Source organism: Eschrichtius robustus, chromosome 8 (genome assembly GCF_028021215.1).
Source record: "Eschrichtius robustus isolate mEscRob2 chromosome 8, mEscRob2.pri, whole genome shotgun sequence".
Lineage (NCBI taxonomy): Eukaryota > Metazoa > Chordata > Mammalia > Artiodactyla > Eschrichtiidae > Eschrichtius > Eschrichtius robustus.
In genome coordinates this window covers 112,452,498-112,473,372 of record NC_090831.1, presented here as the reverse complement: position 1 = coordinate 112,473,372, position 20,875 = coordinate 112,452,498, and the positions used below count along the sequence as shown (strand labels likewise).

Genomic DNA, 20,875 nt, shown 5'->3' with positions numbered 1-20,875 from the left:
CCCTTTACTTTTGAATGGTTTTGGACTCTCATGAAAATCAGTTGCTCATAAATGTGTCAGTCTATTTCTAGAGTCTGTATCTCTTCCGCTGATGATTATGTCTATCTTTTTGTCAATGCCATACTGTCTTGACTACTCTAAATCTTCAAATCTGTTACAATAAAAACTTTCAAATTTGTTATTCTTTTTAGAATTTATTCTGTGTATCTGAACCTTAGCCTTTCCACATAAGTTTTTTAATTAGCTTGTCATTTTGTACAAAAAGCCTACTGGAATTTTGGTTGAGATTGCATTGAATAAGCAGGTCAATTTGAGGAAAGACGACATCTTGAAAATGTTGACTCATATAGGTCATGAATAAGTTTTATCTTTCCATTTTTCTAGGTTTTAAACATTTCAGAAACAATGTTCTGTAGTTTTCATGTACAGAGTACAGCATGTTTTGTTATATTTGCCTATAACTATTTTTTTTGCCGGGGGGGGGAATTTTTTTTGGATTTTTTTTTTTTTTTTGGCCACGCCACATGGCATGTGGGATCCCAGCTCCCTCACCAGGGATCAAACCTGTGCCCCCTGCAGTGGAAGGGTGGTGTCCCAACCACTGGACCACCAGGGAAGTCCCTGTGTTTTTTTGAGCTTTGGCACATGATACTGTTTTTAAAATTCCATTTTCCAGTTGTTCATTGTCATTATGTAGAATAATTAATTTTTGTTAAATAGATTCATTAGGATTTTCTAAATAGATGATCACATCTTCTGTGGATAAAGACACTTTTATTTCTTTCCAACCTTTATTTTTTTAAATTGTTTTTCTTGCCTTATTGCAGTGGGTAAGCCCTACACTATAACCTTGGATAAAAGTGGGATGAACACATATCCTTGTTTGTTCCCAATCTTAGTGGGAAGATGTTGAGTATTTCACTATTAAGTATGTCACTGTTTTTTTGTAGATGGTCCTTATCAGGTTGAGGAAGTTTGCTTTTATTCTTTGCCTACAGAGAGTTTTTATCATGAGTGGGTGTTGCATTTTATCCAATGCCTTTTCTGCTTCTATTGAGATGATCGTGTGTTATCTCCTTTGTTCTGTAGAAACAGTGATTTAGGTTGATTTTTTTAATCAACCTTCCCTCCCAAAGGTAAATCTCATTTGATCATGATGTATTATCCTTTTTATTTTCAATTTGCTAATATTTTCAGGAGGAGTTTTACGTCTGTGTCATGAGAGGTATTTATCTGTGGCTTTCTTTTATGTTGTTTTTAGATTTGGTACCAAAGAAATATTGGTTTCAGGAAATGTTTCCTCCTCTATATTCTGAAAGAGTACATGTGACTGGTGTTCTTTTTTATTTCCTCCCTAAATTCATTGTTTACACTCCCTCTATCAGGGTGTCTTCAGGAGGGCTGTTATGAAAACTGGCTACCACAGGATTCCTGTATGTAGATTTCTGGAATTCTTTTTGTACTAGTTCCCCCTTTGTGGTATTTTGCCCAATAAATTTCAGTTCCCTCAACCTCTTCAAATTTTGAACACTGTCCCCCTCTGCTCATTGTGACCGTTGGACCCAGTGCCAAGGTCCAGTAAGTGCCAGAAAAGCAGAAAACTGGGACACTTGTGGTTTTCATCTTTTTTCTTTCTTTTCTCTCAGAGGTCATAGACCTGCTGTTCACTGTCTGTTGTTCAGTGTCTGAAAACAGTTATTTCATATATTTTGTCTAGTTTTCTAGTTGTTTATGCTGGTAGCCCTAGTCTGTTACCATCTAATCTGTCATGGCTGGAGGTCGAAGTGTATAAATAATATTTGAACTTCATAATAATGTAATTGTGACCCTTGACCTAACCAAAATTAGGATGGAAGGTTGGAAAGTGGGCTTGGAATGTATGATTAGGCTGGCTGAAAGAAATCTGAATCTTCAATTTGCATAATGTAATAATATTTAATGCTGAAAAATCAGGAAGTAGCAATACAAGCATGTTATTTAATGATGTGATAGTAAATGACAGAAGAATCATCTAAAAGAATAGATTATTTTTAGGGAGAGGCAACTGTTGAGGGGGAGGAAAGATATGGGGGACTGCTCTTTTTCCTAATAAACCTTGTAGAACTGTTTGACTAGGAACACATATAAGAAAATTATCAGGGAAACTAGGGGAAAAAAGATAGAGTGGGCAAATGGAAATCATAGGAAAGAAAGTATAATAGTACTGATATTAGTTAGTCATAATCAAATTCAAGATCAAACACATTTAAAAAAGATAAAGAGGATATTTTTCTTACTGATGAAAGGTCCCCTAAAGTCACAAAACTTTTATTTACTTGACAGAGCTAAGAAGTATATTGAGCTGATGTAAATACCAGGAGAAACTACACCCACATGCATAATGGAGAGACTTCTAATTTCTGTATTTTAGAAATATATGAAGTACACAATAAAAAGGAAATGGAAATTTTGATTAACACAATTAGCAAGCATGTGTGTGTTTGTGCATGCACACAAGTCTGTACAAATAAATTTGTACAAAAGTTTAAAATACAGGTATAGTGGGCACAGAGATTGACTGTTAGGCCACAATGGATATATTAATCAGTTCCAGAAAGTAGAACTCACTTGTGTATTTCTATTTATTCCTCTTGGTGTTTGTAGGGCTTCTTGAATCTGTGGATTTGGTGAGTTTCATTAGTTCTGGAAAAAATTAAGCTGTTATCTCTTCAGCTGTTGCATTTATTCTCTTTCCTCTCTTTCTGAGACTCTGATTAAATATTTTCCAGATCTTTTCACTATCTGCCATGTCTTTTAATCTCTTTTCTGTTTCTTTCTTTTTCTTCCTTTCATGCATTAATGGATGATCTCTTCTGATCAATCAGAATTTTTTTTTTTAGGTCTAGTCTACTGAGTTTTTAAATTTTGCCATTGTGTTTTCCATTCCTAGAAGTAACGTTTGTTCTTTTTTGATACTTGATTTTTTAAAAAGCTTTTTATACCATGCAGATATTTTCAAGTTTGTCATATATTTGTTTAGACAGATTAGAATTATTGTTTTAAAATCTGTCCAATAATTCGAGAAGCTGAAGTCTTGTGAGGGATGTTTCTGTTGGTTGTCATTCATGTTGTTTTATTTCCTTATGTGATTTGTTGTCTGTATCTGCTTCGTGGTTGTCATTGAATTATTTGTAGGGTTCTCCAAGGCCCAAGATGAATTTGCCCTCCTATAGAGAGGCTTTGATTTGTCTTCTGCTGGATCCTGTAAACATTGCCATTAAGGATGCCTTAAGTGTAAAAGTCTTCGCTCTGGCCAACCATAAAGGTCTTTTGTTCTCCTGGGTGCACATCTTCCCTGGGGTTGGTTTCAACTTCTCTAGGATGGTTTTCTTCTACACCCTTTTCCTTTTTTCTTATCTTGTACTGACCTCTGTGTAGTTTGTACTTACCCTGAGACAAAATGAGTTCTTTGGGGGTGGGCTGGGTCTCAGCTTAACGTGGGAGTGATCTCCCCCAAAATTCTTCACCTTGATTTGGCCTTGGACTTTTAATGCTGTCCCTCTTCCCCCATTTGTTCCTCTCTCCCATTTGTTGTTACTCAGACTTTCCACTTATCTCTCTGGGTTTTGACTTTTATCCAAAAATTGTCTTGGGACTTCCCCACTGCAGATCATTATTGTTTTTAAGATGTTGGTTAGAAAAAAGTTTTATACAGTATTTTTCATTGTCTTTAGCAAGAGGAAGATATAAAGCTGTAAATGCATTAATTAGGAAATGGAGAACAAAAATAGATGAACTTATTTCCAGGTTAAGAAACCAGAAAAAGAATAAACATTGCGACAGTGGAAAGTAGGGATTAAGTAGAATTTAGTGAAATAGGAAAAAAGCAATATTTCAGTAAAGGTTAGAGCTGGTTCTTTGAAACAACGAATAAAATAAAGTCTTGGTAAGTCTGATCAGAAAATAAAACAGAAGACACATGTAAATACACATGTAAATTAGGAATAAAAGTGGAAACATAACTACACATATGAAAGGAATTAAATGATTACATTAGAGACTATAAACCATCTTAATTAGTAGTTTGGCAATTTGTTGACAAATTAACACAATTAGAAATATTTTACACATTAAAAATGCTTCTCCACAGGTGTCCTATTTAACACTAGTTTGTAACATGCAGTAGTACCTTTAAAGAAAAATTTTTTACTTGTAATTTTTATTTGATCGTATATTCCTAGAAAATTAGGCTTAACCTATCTGTTTCAGTCAAAAAGTAGACCAGATATATTTTTCTTTATATTCATTTTTCGTACTATTACTAGCTTTGTGGGTCACGGTCTCTTTCTGCAGCTATTCAAATTATGTGTTTTCATCTCCCATCTTTAATCTACCTCCCTTCCTCATCTTGCTGTATTAGCTTATTAATTTTCTATTATTGGATTTGTAGAGTAGGTTTTTATGATGGTATGTGTGTGGAGGAGGAACCATCATGGAATTCATGGTAAACTAATTTGTTCTCCTGTGTTGGTATCTTTCTGTATTGGTATGTGTAATGTATCACTATGTAGCAGTTATATTCCAATAAAGTTGACTTAAAGTTGACTTTGAAGTCTTATGGAAGTATATTTCCATAGGAAAAACTTGGAATAACATAGAAGAAGATTGGGGTAACCAGTGTTATATACTCAACATGGTGGTGCATCAGTAATATACTTGATGAGAATTGATACTGCAACCCGATTTTTGGTAATTGTCATTCTCCATTTTTTTGTTTGAGTGTGTGTATGCATTTTTATTTTTTTGGCATTTATATTACTTTGCATCATCTTTTATCAGGATTTTACAGTGTCAGAGATTGTTAGCAAAGAAAAAAACCAGAGTGCTTGTCAAATCCTTCATGTTTTCAGAAGAGTTAAAAGTTACATCAGTGTTTTTCAGACTATCTCTGATGCAGAACCAGATTTTTTGTATCCCCCCCCCCCCCCCGCCGCCCCGCCACAGTCTGTTGGTGTTTGATACAGGGTCCTATTAAGCATGCCTAGTACCCAGCTTGTGTCATGTGATTTACGACCTAAGTTCGATAACAACCACACAGATAACTACCTTATTCTTCAGAGCCCACTGATGATGAACTTGAATGTTGTGGCAATGTTAAGTTGCTATAAAAGTTTCCAAATGCTTTTTCTCAATTTTTATACTTCTCTTATCATGGACTGGTAAGATTCAGTGCATGGATTAGACTTTGAAATGGAACTAGGAACAATCTATATGCTTGATGCACTCAGGGAGTAGACTATCACCACTATAGATGTTAGTGAAGGGCAACAGCTTTCAAATAAACTTAATGATAAACGCTCCGAAAGGAGCTACCCAGAAATCCTGTGGTAGAAAATAGCTTTTCCATTTGCAAATGAAAATTTTAAATGATCTTGTGGAAAGATATTTTAATTGGTTTGTATGTAGTTCATTTTTATACTTGTGCCCATATAGCTTTGAATAGTTTCATGGGATTAAAATCATCCAGGCAGATAGATTAAGATTTGAAAGGAGATAATATAGGTACAGAAGGGTGAGTGGAGAGAGAGAAAAAATTTAAATTGGGAAGATTACATCATTGATTGAAGAATTGAATTTATTGTAATAGATCCTTAACCATTTGGTTCCTCAAATTAAAATGTAAGAACACTTTGAAATAAGTTTTTTTTTTTAAAGATGGTAGCCAATTCTATTTATTTATTCATTTATTTATTTATTTATTTATTTATTTTTGGCTGTGTTGGGTCTTTGTTGCTGCGCGCGGGCTTTCTCTAGTTGTGGTGAGCGGGGGCTACTCTTCGTTGTGGTGCGTGGCCTTCTCATTGCGGTGGCTTCTCTTGTTGCGGAGCACGGGCTCTAGGCATGTAGGCTTCAGTAGTTGTGGCACATGGGCTCAGTAGTTGTGGCTCACGGGCTCTAGAGCACAGGCTCAGCAGTTGTGGCGCACGGGCTTAGTTGCTCCGCGGCATGTGGCATCTTCCCGGACCAGGGCTCGAACCCGTGTCCCCTGCATTGGCAGGCGGATTCCTAACCACTGCACCACCAGGGAAGCCCGACATAAGTTTTTTTTAAAAAAGAAAATTAGTAGTGCTAAATTTCCGCTTCTAGCTAGTAGCTTGGTATTAAGGTGGCAAATATTTATTGAACCCCTAAAATGTGTGACATAAACTTTGTATTTGATCCTGGAGAAAGCCCTCATGTCATGCAAAAGTCAGGGAAATTACTGAGTCCGCTGTTTTCTGTGCCTCCCACTCACTAGTAAGTTGGAGTATGCCAAATAGATTCAAATTTTTAAATGTGGGAATTGAATGGTATGGACGCTTACATCCTGCAGGACCACTAAGAGTTATGCCTGAATATTTAAGAACAGGATTTTTGGAGACTTTATGTTATTACTAGTAGACATTGAGGAACATAAAAGGAAATCTCGCTTTCTTAATTGCCTTCAGCATTAATCAAAGTGTGCTCACAAATTGGAGGGTGTTTGTTTTTTTAATTAATTTTTAAAAATTTATGTATGAAAAGATGAAAGTAACTTTATGTTAAAGGCATGCAAGTTTTCATGCTTGTGGATACTCCCTCCTCTCTTCCTCATGCCCACTTTTTTCTTCTTTTTTTTAAAAATAAATTTATTTATTTATATTTTATTTTTGGCTGCATTGGGTCTTCGTTGCTGCACGCAGTCTTCCTCTAGTTGCGGTGCGCGGACTTCTCATTGCGGTGACTTCTCTTGCTGCGGAGCACGGGCTCTAGGCACGCGGCTTCAGTAGTTGTGGCACGCGGGCTCAGTAGTTATGGCTCGCGGGCTCTAGAGCGCAGGCTCAGTAATGTGGCGCACGGGCTTAGTTGCTCTGCAGCATCTGGGATCTTCCCGGACCAGGGCTCGAACCCCTGTCTCCTGCATTGGCAGGCGGATTCTTAACCGCTGCGCTACTATGGAAGTCCCCTACTTTTTTTCTTGACGGCAGCATTTCTGTTAATCCCCACTTCTGATATTCTGATCAGCACAGTTTCCCATTTCTGGGATCTCTTCACATTCAGCTTTTAGATATTATTATTTAGTGTGTTCCATCTTCCATTTATTATTAACTGTTTTTTGTAGTAGTACAGTTGTCCCTTGGTATCTGCACGGGATCGTTTCCAGGAACACCACACCCCACCCCCACAGATACCAAAGTCCATGGATGCTCAGGTCCCTTATATAAAACAGTGTAGTATTTGGGTATAACTTACGCACATCCTCCCATATACTTTAAATCATCTCTAGGTTACATATAATATCTAATACAATGTAAATACTATATAAATAGTTGTAAATACAATGTAAATGCTATGTAAACAGTTGCTGGGTGCATGGCAAATTCAAGTTTTGGTTTTTTGGAACTTTCTGGAATTTTTTACCCCCAAATATTTTCAGTCCATGGTTGGTTGAATCTGAGGATGTGGAACCTGCAGATATGGAGGGTTAGCTGTTATAATAACTGACTTATTGAATGCTTCTGTGCAGAACACAATTTTAATTACTTTATAAGTGTGTTGTCTTTCTTAATTCTCACAGAAACCCTCTGAATAAAGTACTCTGATTCCCATTTTACAGAATAGAAGACTGAGGCAGACAGATTACATAACTTTGCCAAGGTCTCTTGGTAAAGAGTGATCCAAGATTCAAAGCCAGACAGTGTGAGTCCACAGCTCTTATTCAGGCCATCAGTAGTCTTGGCATTAGCAGTAGGAATGAAAACAAAATTATAATGATGAGAGAGGAAACCATTGTAAGAGTGTAGTTACTAGTATTTGTTGAGGGATTACTTTGTGCCAGTTGCACATAGTAATTGCTTTATGAGTGTTATTTTTACACCAGCCTTTAAGATTATTTTCATTTTACTTATGAGGATATGGAGGTGTAGAGTTTAATTGACTTGCCTAAGACCACGTGGATAATAAGTGTTGAAGCTAAGTTCAAACTCCTGGGCCAGAGGATCTATGTATTGCTGTTTATTTGCCCATCTGTGTCCTTAGACTGGGAATGTATTAAAGAATAAGTACTTCATTAATCTCCAAGCACATAGTAAGTTTTCATTAAATATTTGTTGATTGTAATACATAAACCCATATTTAGATGAGAGAACTTATACTCTTTGCCTCTTACACAGTACCTTAGAAGCCTAATTTTCCTGTAAACTGTGTGCTAGGCATTGTAGGGAATACCAAGATTGTTGTTTTAAATTTTAGAACCTTTAGTGATGTTTCAAGTTTCAGCACAAAAAGTGGTTTAAATAGTATTTTAAATAGTATTATAACATTTAACTTTTATTAAATAAAAACTGAAAAGATTCAGAAAAAGGGAGTTGTAACAAAAGGAGATGTGATGTGCATACACATCATCCAGAATTTGATAATTGTTATTCGTACAGTTTTCTGTTTATTTAATGCTAACTTCTATATTTGTTTTATGCCTACAGCCATATCCAGAAGACCCAGCAGTTTATAAACCACTCTCCCAGGAAGAACTGCAAAGGATAAAGAATGAGAAAAAACAGAAACAAAATGAGAGAAAACAGAAAATATCAGAAAATCGCAAACATTTGGCTAGTGTACGTGTTGTACAAAAAAACCTCGTCTTTGTTGTAGGTCTGTCTCAGCGCCTAGCAGACCCAGAGGTAAGTCTCTTTTCTTTCTCAACTTGGCCTTTTTTCTTTTTGTTTATTTGGAAATAATAGCTGACCCTGCCCAACTGCAGGATTTACCTGAAAATATTAAAACTTAGGAGAAAATGGGAAATATTTTTTTAATAATCACTAAGAAACCAATGACCAGTTGTGATCTTAGGCAAGTGTATTAATCTTTCTTGGCTCATTTTCTTCAGTTGTAAAACTAGGCAGTTGAACTAGATCTCTGAAGTCCCCTTTAGTGCTAATAACCTGTGAAAGTTGGATAATGGTTCTATTTTGCTCTTAAGGCTAATGTGACATGACTACTCTGTTTGTTTCCTCTTTTCTGTAGCTATATTAAAGACCAACAGTGGAGATGCAGTTTCATGAACCCACCAAAGATCCGTATTTTTTTTTTTTTAAATCGTGCCCAAGTAGTGAACCTCGGTTATAGAACAGTGATAGAACTGTTGCTATACTGTATCATCATTCTTTACTCATTCATTTTAAGCCAGTTTTGGAGAAAGAGGGAGAATTTGATGAAGGGAAACTATGGACCAGGTTCTTTGTCATTCGTTTGGAGGCAGGGGAGGTCTTAACCCTTTTGTTTATTACTTAACTCTTTTCTCTCCTTCCTCCACCAGCCTTATTAGAATAATGTTGAACTCATAACTTTCCTTGATGCCCATGGATGCACATCTGCTAACTTTTAGTTTCTGATATACCAGGAGGTGCTGACTAGATTGTTGGGAAGGCAGAGAGAAAGTGATTGGCAGCCAGAATGTTGGAGAGAGCCGAATTTGGGGGATCTGTCAAAAGTACTCCTTGAGAAGGGTTTGAAGTAATGCTCATGATGGTCGCAATCAGAGGGAGGATTATAGTGAATATGATTAGGGAGGTGGGAATCTTTGAACTTGGCTAAGTGGGCTAAAGGCCCCAGAAGGAGGAAATTTAAGGTGTCTATACATTGATTTTGTACAAATCAGTTTAGAGACAATAAAAAATATTTATTGCTGATAAGTTTACTATGTATTGAGGCTGTGAAGGGCTTCATGATCAGTAGAGGAGAAAAATCAGGGTGACCTTACTAAGAAGGCTTTATCATTGGTAATAAATGTGGAGGCAGCTCAAGAATTACTAGGACCTAGGTCCAGGGATGCTGGCATTAGTGGGCTACATGATCTTCCGGAGACGTTTTTTCCAAAGTCAGAGGGTTCATACTGGAGAAGACTTCTTTAATAAGAGATGATAAGGAGAGAGCTCATTTTAGGCCTATGACTAACCTCAGCAGCCAATTCTCCCTTTTTCCTAAATCTAGTACTTAACTCCCCAGACAGGCAGAATCCCACTTCACCCTTGAACACTGCCACAAAACTTTGTCCCAACGCTTCTGTCTCCCTCTTTCAACACTACTTTTTTTTCCAACCAGAGAGCATTTCTTGCCTCTGCAAGTTTTTTATTTACCTACCTCTATTTATTCCTACTAATTTTTTTTTTTTTTGCTGCACCATGCAGCTTGTGGGATCTCAGCTCCTTGACCAGGGACTGAACCTGGGCCACGGCAGTGAAAGCGCGGAATCCTAACCACTAGGTGACCAGGGAATTTCCTGCTACTCCAGTAAATTAATGGAACTTTTATTTTGATTTTATAACTCTTGGATATGGATGTACTTGATTTTCTTAATACAAAATCCAGTCACCTGTGGTACTGGAGGCATACAGAGCACCACCCAAAGGCTGGATAAAATTAAGCCATAGTCTCAGTCTGATGTTTGGATTATAGGTCCTACCTCTTCTTTAGAATCTATGGTTTGTTTTTACTTATGTACAGAGATTTCTTATTTTCATTTCAAATAACATGATGTTAGTAAGATTAATCTGAAGAACTATTACACAGAAAGAAATTAATCTAGGGGGTGACTAGTGAGAACATTTTATCATGAGTCTAAATATACTTAAAAATCACTGTCCTGGTTTTATACTTTTGAAATCATTGTTGCTTGGTGAGAGGACAGTGAATTTTCTTAAACATTAGTTTCTCTCTCTTATTTCTCCTGAAAGCCTAGGAAGACCAGAGATGAGTGTTTTAGTTATTAAATCCTACTACTTCTAAATATTATCTTTAAAATTTTTCTTAATGTAACTGTCTAACCCTTTCAGATTGGAAAACTTAAAGTCAGCTTCATTAGAAAACTTGAAGTTTCAAATTGTTAGGGTAACTTTTGAGGCAAAGAAGATCCCTGTGATTTACTTATTTTTGGATGATGACAGTTTGATATTTGACTGAGTTCTGATTAGCAAAACAGGAACATTTAGGAAAATTTAAAGCTTGTTTTGAAAATAATTTTTGTATATCTGAAAACTTCATACCAAGACTGATAGTCAAATGTATTCATTTATCGCTCAATAGAAAAAAAAAAAAACTATCTTAGAAGATATGGTAATTAGAGGTAATGATTAGAGGTGATCATCTCCTAAATCCTAAAAATTTATATTGTCAGAACCTAATTCATTCATTCTGTAAATTAACTCTTGAATACTTACAATCTGTTAGGTACTTTGATGTTGGAGATGAAGTGGTTTAGCAAGCAGACAGTCTCTACCCGTACAAGCTTACAGACAGTGGAGAAGACAGAATTAAGTACTTGTAAGCATGCCGAGCGTTTATAAACAGGGAAAGTACAGGGCTTTTTGAGAACATGTAACAGTGGGGAATTTAGCTAGTACAGAGATCCACAAAAAGCCTCCCTGAGGAAAGGATGATTAAAAATGATTAGGGATTAGCTGGGCAGCGAATAAGGAAAAGGATGTTTCAGGTTCGTGACTGCGTGAAAGAGCAGCTTCTTTGAGGAACTGAAAGACTTTAAAGACACAACCATTTCATTTTACAAACGGGAAACCGAGGCACAGGGAAGTTGAGTGACTTGCCTAGGATCACTCAGCTATTTCATAGCAGAGCCAGGGCTAGAAACCACCCCCATCCTCCCCACCTCCCTGGTCTTAGAGCTCCTATTCCAATGTATTTTACACCAGTGAATGGTATGTTGTTCCTCCATCCGTCCATTTATCCATCCATCCTTCCATCTGCTTACCACATTTTTTATTTTCTCTGTGGTGTTCATGAACACTTGACTGTATTCCCAAAGAATATACAGGAAGACATTTTACACATTAGTTATGCCATTGGGAATTTATAATCCTATCATGTGGCCTTTTATATGGTAGTTAGTACTAAAGTTGGCTCACTGTGAAGTAAATATAGGACATTAAATATATGGGTAATGTGGTGATATGCAAGGTGTTCTGCCTACTACCCATACTCTTTACCTTTTTTATTTACTAGAGTATTGTTTTGCTCGTTGACTTATGTTCAGACAGAATCTGTAATGTGCAACTTAATATAGAACGTCTACATTATTTAAATTTCCCTTGCCTGGGCAAACCATTTCTTATCAGCCATAGGCCACTTTCTAATACATTAAGGCCCACCAGTGTTTTATATCCATGTTATTCTTTTCTTTTTTAAGATTTAGATCTGTATTTATTTATTTATTTGGCTGTGTTGGGTCTTGGTTGCAGCGTGTGGGCTTAGTTGCCCTGCAGCATGTGGGATCTTAGTTCCCTGACCAGGGATCGAACCCGCGTCCCCTGCATTGGAAGGCGGATTCTTAACCACTGGACCACAGGGGAAGTCCCCCATGTTACTCTTTTTGTTCAATACTAAGACAGTTTAATTTTTCAATAAGCATTTATTGAGTACCTACAGTGTGCCAGGCATTGTGTAAGACATTGAACATAAACCAATAAAAAGGTAGTCCCTGTTTATTTATAAAAGCAACAGTACACTATGAGGAGTGTTGTGTGCTGTGGAGGCACAAGAGATGGTACCTGACCTTGGGGGGAAGATGTGTACTCTCCTGCTATCTCTGGGGTAAAGTGCTTCAGGCACAGGAATTATACAAATGCTTCTGGATGAGAAAGAGCTCAGTCTGCAAATGATTTGTTTGGCTGGAAAATTAGAGTGAAATGGTGAGAGAGGAGGCTGACAAGGTAAGTGGTAAGGGATAATGAAGGGCTTTTAAAACATGCTAACGAGTTTGCACTTTATCTTAAAGGCAATGGGAAGCTATTAACTATTCTTAAGAACAGGATGACATGGCTAGATTTGTGCTTTGAAAATAGTATTCTGGCTGCTCAGTGTAATTATGTACAAATCTTATGTTGTTATAAAGGTGTTACTCAAATACTGGCCAGAATTTATTTCCATAAGCCAGCTTTTAACCTTTTCAGACCCAGTACCCACTTTTTTTTAAACTAATATTTTATAACACCCTTTAAGTTTCATGCAATGCCTTCTTGATAATATAATCTGTCTGTGTAGATACATAATTTGAAAAAAGTGAAGGAGAAATTAGAAATTATAAAAAGACTGTTTCTGCATGTAAATACTTGGGTACCTCTGCTCTAGAACCTTGCTACTCAAGGTGTGGCTGCTGGGCTGGTAGCATTAGTATCACCTGGGAGCTTAATTATGCGGACCCTCAGGGTGTGAAATATGTATTTTAACTAGATTCTCAAATGACTTGTATGCATATATAAGTTTGTAAAGTACTTTTTTTCCAGTATGTAATAAAATAGGTGTTTGCATCTGTTTGTAGAATCACTGTGAATATGACAACTACAAAGGCAGATTGTTACAGGTGTATGTATTGGCAACTCAGGTACCATGAAGTGCCAATGATGTGATTTTTCTGAAGCAATTCTTAGTAAAATTTCAAACAAAGCACTTGTGGTTGTCTCTTAATTACACAGTATTTGCTTTTAAATTCAACATATGTCAAAACTGGGGAACTACTTTATGTTTATAATTTGTTTCTAGGTTCACTTAATCGTAAACAGGCCTCTCAGCTAGTTGAATGTCTTGTAGAACATTCAAAAGTGGTGCAGGACAATTCTTTGTGGTGCAGGGCTAGCCTGAGTGCTGTAAGCTTTCCCTGGCTCCCATCCACTGAACACGAATAGTGTCTCCCAGTTACTTTGACAACCTCCCCTAATAAAAGCTCCCACAGAGTTCCAAAATGTTCCAGCATCCCTTGATGCTGCCTTTATTGAGAACTACTGCCGTAAACTTGGATATGATATGAGCTGCTGATGCAGCACAACTTGTAGTAACCAGCCTGAATCCTTTGAAGCAGGTATTTTGGCTGAGGCCTTTTGCTGAGTTGGTATGCATCAAGCTGGAATATTGAACACAGTTCTGTACTCCACTGGCCAGAAAGCTTTTCAAGATATACTCTTCCCTAACCCTCTATTCTAAGACTTTTTTGTGAACAACCCAAGAGTCATTGCCTTTACCACACTTACCGCCATATCCCTCGGGGGATTTGGGTAGAAGAAAGATTGAAAGCCAATGTAGTCACTTCACCTTCTAATCCATTAAAATTGGCTGTAGAAAACATAAGGCCTAAACCCTATACTTATAAAAACCTAAAATAAAATGAGGTAAAAAAAATTATATAAATCAAGTTGAAAACTGTTAAGAATTAATGACACCCCAATCACAGACTGTTTCACAAAGCTTTGGTTCTGTCAGATGCAGAACATATTAGCTAAGTTGTAAGTGTGTGAGAATATTATCAAGAGTATAAGAGTATTTGGAAAGGATACTTTGCACACACTTGAACAGATATGTGCATAAAGCTTTCATTGAGAGAGAGCTTGCTATTTGGACAGATTGTAGGAACAGTAGGTCTATAGATGAATTCTAGGAAAAGAGCAAAATTTAATTTTGAGGTAGTTGCAAGTCATGGGAGAGGTTTTTGTATCAGGTTAGCCAAGGTTAAGTAAGTTTTAGAGAAGCTAAGTGAATGCATATAGTGATCACATAGTAAAGGAGATGACACAAGTATGAGGGAAAATGACCACCAAGAAGTATCCAGGTAGTAGAGAAAATATTGTATAAATTTGTTTCCCCAGTTTTCTTTTCATCCATCACCTCACATTTGTTATTTATTAGGAAAAGGAGAGAAAAAAAAAACAGGAGACAGTTGAGAAATGGTGAAATTGACATAAGGAAAATTTATTGACACACACAGAGTAATAAATCATAAAGCATAGAAGTTTGAAGAACATTCTGTTACCATATTTGGAATGCGTAACTTATAAACAATGCTTTAATATAATATATAAAATATTATGTACAATAGATTTATGAGTAAAGACTGTCTCTACTGGTGTCTGTTCTTGAGTTTCTGTTTCTGTTTAACACATAATCTTGGTCATTGTTCTGAGAATTACTTTCTTATAATGATCATCTGTCAATGAAAATGTGGTTAAGATATTTGATCTGTTTTGTGTTTAAGAATACTGTGAAGCTAAAATCCCTTAGATTATTGGTATAGATATTAGAATGTAATAGATAATACTGAACTTAGTAAGTCTCAGTTTCTATTCAGTGGGTCAATAAAGAATAGCTTTTAGACTTTGTTGATGATTTCCTGTAGGTTAACCACACAAATTGTAATTAGGAAGTAGTCACATTTACTAGAAAACTTTAAAAATTATTTTATTTTCACTGAAGAGGGATGGTGTATGTCCCCATTATAAGGATAAAGTTGATGAAATGGGGACAGTTTATACCTTATTTCTTCTTCTTTTATAGGTTTTAAAACGACCAGAATATTTTGGGAAGTTTGGTAAAATACATAAAGTTGTCATCAATAATAGCACATCATATGCAGGCTCACAGGTAACTAATTATAGGGATTTTTGCCTTTCCTCCCTATGGTCTGGGCTTGACCTGGGCTGCTCAGAAGGAAAACTTGCTTTCTGTGGTTAGAAAGCTTAAGGGTCAAAGATTTAAGCAGTGTAGTGACCTCTGTTGGTGGGGTGGGGGAATTTTTGGTGCTTATTTGACCTTTTCAGGACTTAACAGTGAATTAATAGTAATAAGACGGAAATAGTAAAACAAAGATCTAGTGATGGTCTGAAGGGGAGGGGGAATTGAGTCTATTATCAGGCAGTTAAATTATATAATGATTTCTAATAATGTTTTCAGATATTGTGAACTTAATAGAGCGTCTTTGTTATGCTGGTATTAGCAGATAGAATACTGTTAGAGATTGCATTTATTTGGGGGAGAACATAGTTTGAATCTGTCTTCAAATCTTATTTTTTTTTAATCTAACTTTCAAAGTTTGTTTTTTGTAACCTTGACGAGCCTGTCAGATGACTTTTTTAAAAAGTAAATGCCAAGCCAAAGATGATATTTTATTCATATTTATTTTAGTCTACTTAAAATCAGATAAAAGTCATTAAGTATGATTGTCTTAAGATGAGCTAGTATATGGTTTAATCAAAGCTACTACTACTTCTAATCATTGTCATTATTATTAATGAAAGTAGTAGTAAAGGCCTTTAGAATTCCTTAGGCAGGTTGCAAGATAATTTTGTTGTTGTTGTTGTTGTTAAGTTTTTGTTGAATTTGATACTAATAACAGTGGGTTTTCACTTTAGGGTCCAAGCGCCAGTGCTTACGTAACCTATATCCGGTCGGAAGATGCTCTCAGAGCCATACAGTGTGTCAACAATGTGGTGGTAGATGGCAGAACACTTAAGGTAATATGGTCCTCTTGATTTTTTTTTTTTTTAAAGGGGGAAGGGATAACATGTATTAAGTAGAGAAGAGCATAGCTTTTACATATTACATGAAGGGAGTCTAATTTGAAGATTGCTTCTTCTTAGGCATCCATTCCAACCTATGACAGCTAATTTGTTTATAGCTGACCTATGTAGGGTCCTGTTTTACCAGCTAGGAGTAAACACATTCATTATTAGGGGATAATCTTGAAAAATATCCTTATATTTACACATATTTTATTTTGTGAAAATGGATTTATTACCCTCCTTGTCAGAAATAGATAATTGTTCTGATTTGTTGTCCTTAAATATTTGGGCATTGAACAGTTCAGGTTTGCATGAAGGGTCCCACCAAGCAATGCTTTTAAGTAAGTGGAAGAAGGATGGCATAATTAGAAAAAGGAATTTGCCTTATGTGCCTAACCACTTAAAACATGGAACAGATTTTGTCTTTCTACTCTTCTGACCTCTAGGGGAATGATCTGGGTGCCCAAGCTCTGGAAACCATAGGCCGAGATTTTTTTTTTTAGTTCTTTTAAGTGATCATCATCTTTAATAAATCCTGCTAATAATAGTTTAGTTCTCTAGTATTCACAGCCATACTTTGTTTTGTTGTGCCTGTGCCTCATTTTAGGTGAAATGAAAACACTAAATATGGAAATTTTCATTGTGGTGTCAGTTCACATTTTGGGTCTTTCCCCCCCCCCCCCGCTTTCCTCCTCTTGCTGCAGGCATCTCTAGGTACAACAAAATACTGCAGTTACTTCTTAAAGAATATGCAGTGTCCAAAGCCTGACTGCATGTACCTACATGAATTGGGGGACGAGGCGGCCAGCTTCACAAAAGAGGAAATGCAGGTAGTAAAGTAATGTGAATTATCAACTTTGCAGAAAAGGAAGTATTTTTCTTTATAAGTTAAAATTACAAAAGCAAAAACTAAGAATTTTCTTTTTCTTTAAACTGGTATTACTTTAAAGTAGCATTTTCCAAATACGTAGTGTTCCATGGAATATCAGTTCTGCAGGATATTGTTACAATAAAAGTGGGTCTGTGGTCCACTAAGTTTGAAAATGCTTGATTAATGAAGATAAATAGATTCCCCCCCACCCCAGCAACACTTCTTAGAGTCTTTAATATGCTAATACATATCCCAGAGGGGTATGTAGAACCAGGACTTAATTGACCAAGGAAGGCATTTTGGTAAATGCTACTTTAGGGGGAATGTCAGCAAAATGAAAGCTAAGTGGGATATTGTAAATATGAGGTCCCCCACCCCATCTCTACTCTTCACAGAGCATGCTAGAAAATAATACTCTATTAGATGCTGCTGAAAAGCTAACATTATTTTTATAAAATGATTCTTCCCATGAAAGTATCCAGTGAGTCAGTGTCCTGTAAAGGGTGAATTGAAGGCTTATTTTCCTGTGTTCTTTTTTACATTTCCTGTTCTCCTGTCTCCTTTCAATTTGTAGTATAAACATGCCTTTACAAGTAAAAATGTTGACCATACGGCATATTAAATGAGGATTATGCCAAAGCACAATACTGCACTTCCCTGTTATAGGTGAGGACTTCAGATTGTTGCTGTGGACTTTTGCAGGAATACTTCTCATTTAGAAGGTGGGGGGCATTGATTACTGCCTTTCATTCTCCAAGTCAAACTAGAGACAGTCTAGGAGGGGCTCCTTTCAGAGCAGATTGTTAAATGGAATATTACCTTTTTTGACTTGGAGTTACTACAGATTAAATCCCATTATAATAAATACATTGGGATGTCTTGACAGTATGTATTGTCTTTATGATCTAAAAACAGTGTTAAAGTAAGTTCTCTGTGATATTTAACGGGGATGGATGACTTACTTATTTCTTGCTTATCCAATAAATGCATCTTGATTTTTTTCTTCTATTGGATGAAGTCTAAGGTTGAACCATTTCATGCTGAATTTTGACTAGTGGGAACTGTGCTTTACCTATGGGTACTATTACAATGAAAATCTCTGTCAAGGAATTTCTAAGCCCCAGTTGATCTCACTTAAGTATTATTGAAGAGTAAAAGGAAATGGATGGACAGTCCCTTAGAATTTATTTGTAATGGGATTTAACCTGTCTCTATGAACTGCCCCTGTTAAATCATTTGAATACCAATTTGAGCTCTTTGTGGCTAACGAAAGCCATAATATCTCCTGAAGTATTGCTTGCATAAAGAATTTTCAGGGCTTTTTATGTTTTAAAGATGTAAAATCCACATCTAAACTGTGTTTTTTCTTAACAATTTAAAAGTGATTTCATATTGTTGTCCTGAATTCATCTCGCTCTTCTTTATCTTAGTTTAAAATTACTTTGAAAAGGGGTTTCCTCGTTAAAACACTTGGTCAATGTAGAAAGGAAACTTGAGCAAATTATATCATGGCAAAACCAGATCTTTCCTTGTTACTGCATAACTCAAAATTTAGTACCATATGAAATATTTATAGACCCAGGTGAACAGGCAAGAGCCCTCTCAGAACAGGGAACAATGCATTGTGCAACATATATGATACAGTTGTGCTCAATTAGATGATACTGCCCTTGTTTTTATTGTTTCATTTTTGCTTTGATCTGTTCTGTTCTGGTTTTGGTTTTCCCATAACATCTATTTAGACCACACTTTTAAAGTAATTAACAACCCTGAAGGTAAGTAAAAAATGTCATTGCAGTCATAATATACATGCAGATAGTAAAAAGTTATTCAGAGTAATTTCATTGTATTGTAATTTATTTTTTGTATGTGCCTAGTTTCCACAGTCAGTCTTTGTCTGATTTATTCCATCACATTTGTGACACTGCTTTCTGATAGACAGCTACCAACTCCAGTAAATACAGAGTTGTCTTTGTTGTGTATAGAGCAGGGATTGGCAAACTTTTTATGTAAAGGGCCAGTTAGTAAATGTTTTAGGTTTTCTGGGCATATGATCTCTGCAGCAACTACTCAACTTTGCTGTTGTAGCACGAAAGAGGTCATAGATAACACATGAATGAATGAGCATGAGTGTTGCAGTAAAACTTTATTTATAAAAACAAAGTGGCTGGCTCTAAATTGCCATCCTCTGGTCTAAAGTTTAAAATATATTAATTTTTATGTAAAAACAAATTAATGTGCTAATTAGTGTTAGGATAATGAAAAATATAGTAAAACTCTTCATCTGTGTGTTACTTATCAATCTTCTGAAAAGAGAGACTGATTTTTCAGTGATTTTCAGAAAATTCTGTAATGACCTGTTAGAAGACTTAATTCTTATGTGAAAGATGGGGAAGTAAGTTTAAAAGGGCCCCTCTAGTTTTTCAAACTAGCAAAAATGTTGTCTGTTAATATTCTTTTCTCCACATAAAGTGGTTGATGAAATGCCTTAGGTAATGGAATATGTCTCATGTAGTTTTGTTGCAAGAACTTTCATTGGTCTAGAAGTTCTGTGACATTTTCCTCACAGGTTTCTCTGATGCCATGACAAATCCTTATGTGTTTTATTTAGAATAGGTTTAGTAATTCATAAAGTACATCAGCATTTTATACCAGCCACTTTGTGAGTCCCACTGCAGTTTTAATTTCTTCTTCCACTAGGCGGGTAAACACCAAGAATATGAACAGAAGCTACTTCAAGAATTATATAAATTAAACCCCAATTTTCTTCAACTGTCTACGGGTTCAGTTGATAAGAATAAGAACAAAGTGACACCACTGCAGAGGTATGATACGTAAGTACCGGTATTAGTGTAACCAGATACCTTACCTTCATGTCTGTCAATCTTCTCTTTTCATTCTACATCTTTTTCAGGCAGGATCCTTCTTGACAGTGTCTGTCATTTGTGCAGAATTGTTGTACTATATAGGAAATGTTGAGTCACAATTTCTGGGTTTGAATATTTGCTGCCTGCTGCTCCCTGGTAATACTGCAGATGAGCCTCTTGATGCTTCCCCTTTGCATTGATTTGCAGACTACCCTGAGCCCTGGGAACACTCTCCTTGATAAAAAGGAAATTAAGAGATGTGGGTTATTTAAAAGGCTCTTGTCACCTAATTGGGGTTTCCCTCCTGATGTAATGAGGGGGAAAACACTGTAAAAGGGACAGTGGGCGTTATCTGAAGCGTTTTTTGTTGGGGATAGAAGTATTCATGGTTGTCTAGTCTCAGGAATCACCAAAGTCTTATGTCCTCTGAGTGAGGAGGGTATCCCATATTCAGATCTTATTCATCTTGGAGACAACTTATTTTTGCATAGACCTATATTCTGTTGATGTTTAAACAAATTTATAATTTTATGTATTGAGTCTTATTCTGATATGGTGATCTTCACATCTTGGATTGTATTTGGTTATGGCCTGTGAGAAAATGGTATGATTAATAAAACAATAATTTTGGGGTTATACTTTATTCTGAATGTACCTTAAGTTTGATGTGTCAGGATCTTTTTTTTTTTTTTTAATTAAGTCTGACTTTTGTAAAGTGAATTCATTTGAAGTAAATAGCTGTAATTAATTTAAATAGGTCGATTTTCTTTTTAAAAAAATTTATTCCAAAGTTAAATTCGTTT

The 20,875-nt window shown here is 36.1% G+C and overlaps 1 protein-coding gene across 7 annotated transcripts in view; it reads left to right on the top strand.

The window, feature by feature from the left end:
• CNOT4 (CCR4-NOT transcription complex subunit 4) overlaps positions 1-20,875 on the top strand; it is a 140,721-nt gene that overhangs the window by 66,535 nt on the left and 53,311 nt on the right. For 4 of the 7 annotated variants that reach the window (XM_068549514.1, XM_068549511.1, XM_068549512.1 and 1 more), the window contains exons 3-7: positions 8,481-8,678; positions 15,331-15,417; positions 16,185-16,286; positions 17,039-17,164; positions 19,906-20,039. In XM_068549514.1, the coding sequence (XP_068405615.1) occupies positions 8,481-8,678; positions 15,331-15,417; positions 16,185-16,286; positions 17,039-17,164; positions 19,906-20,039 (647 nt within the window). The remainder of the gene's footprint in view (positions 1-8,480; positions 8,679-15,330; positions 15,418-16,184; positions 16,287-17,038; positions 17,165-19,905; positions 20,040-20,875) is intronic. The other 3 variants (XM_068549515.1, XM_068549513.1, XM_068549518.1) reach the window with 1 other exon arrangement.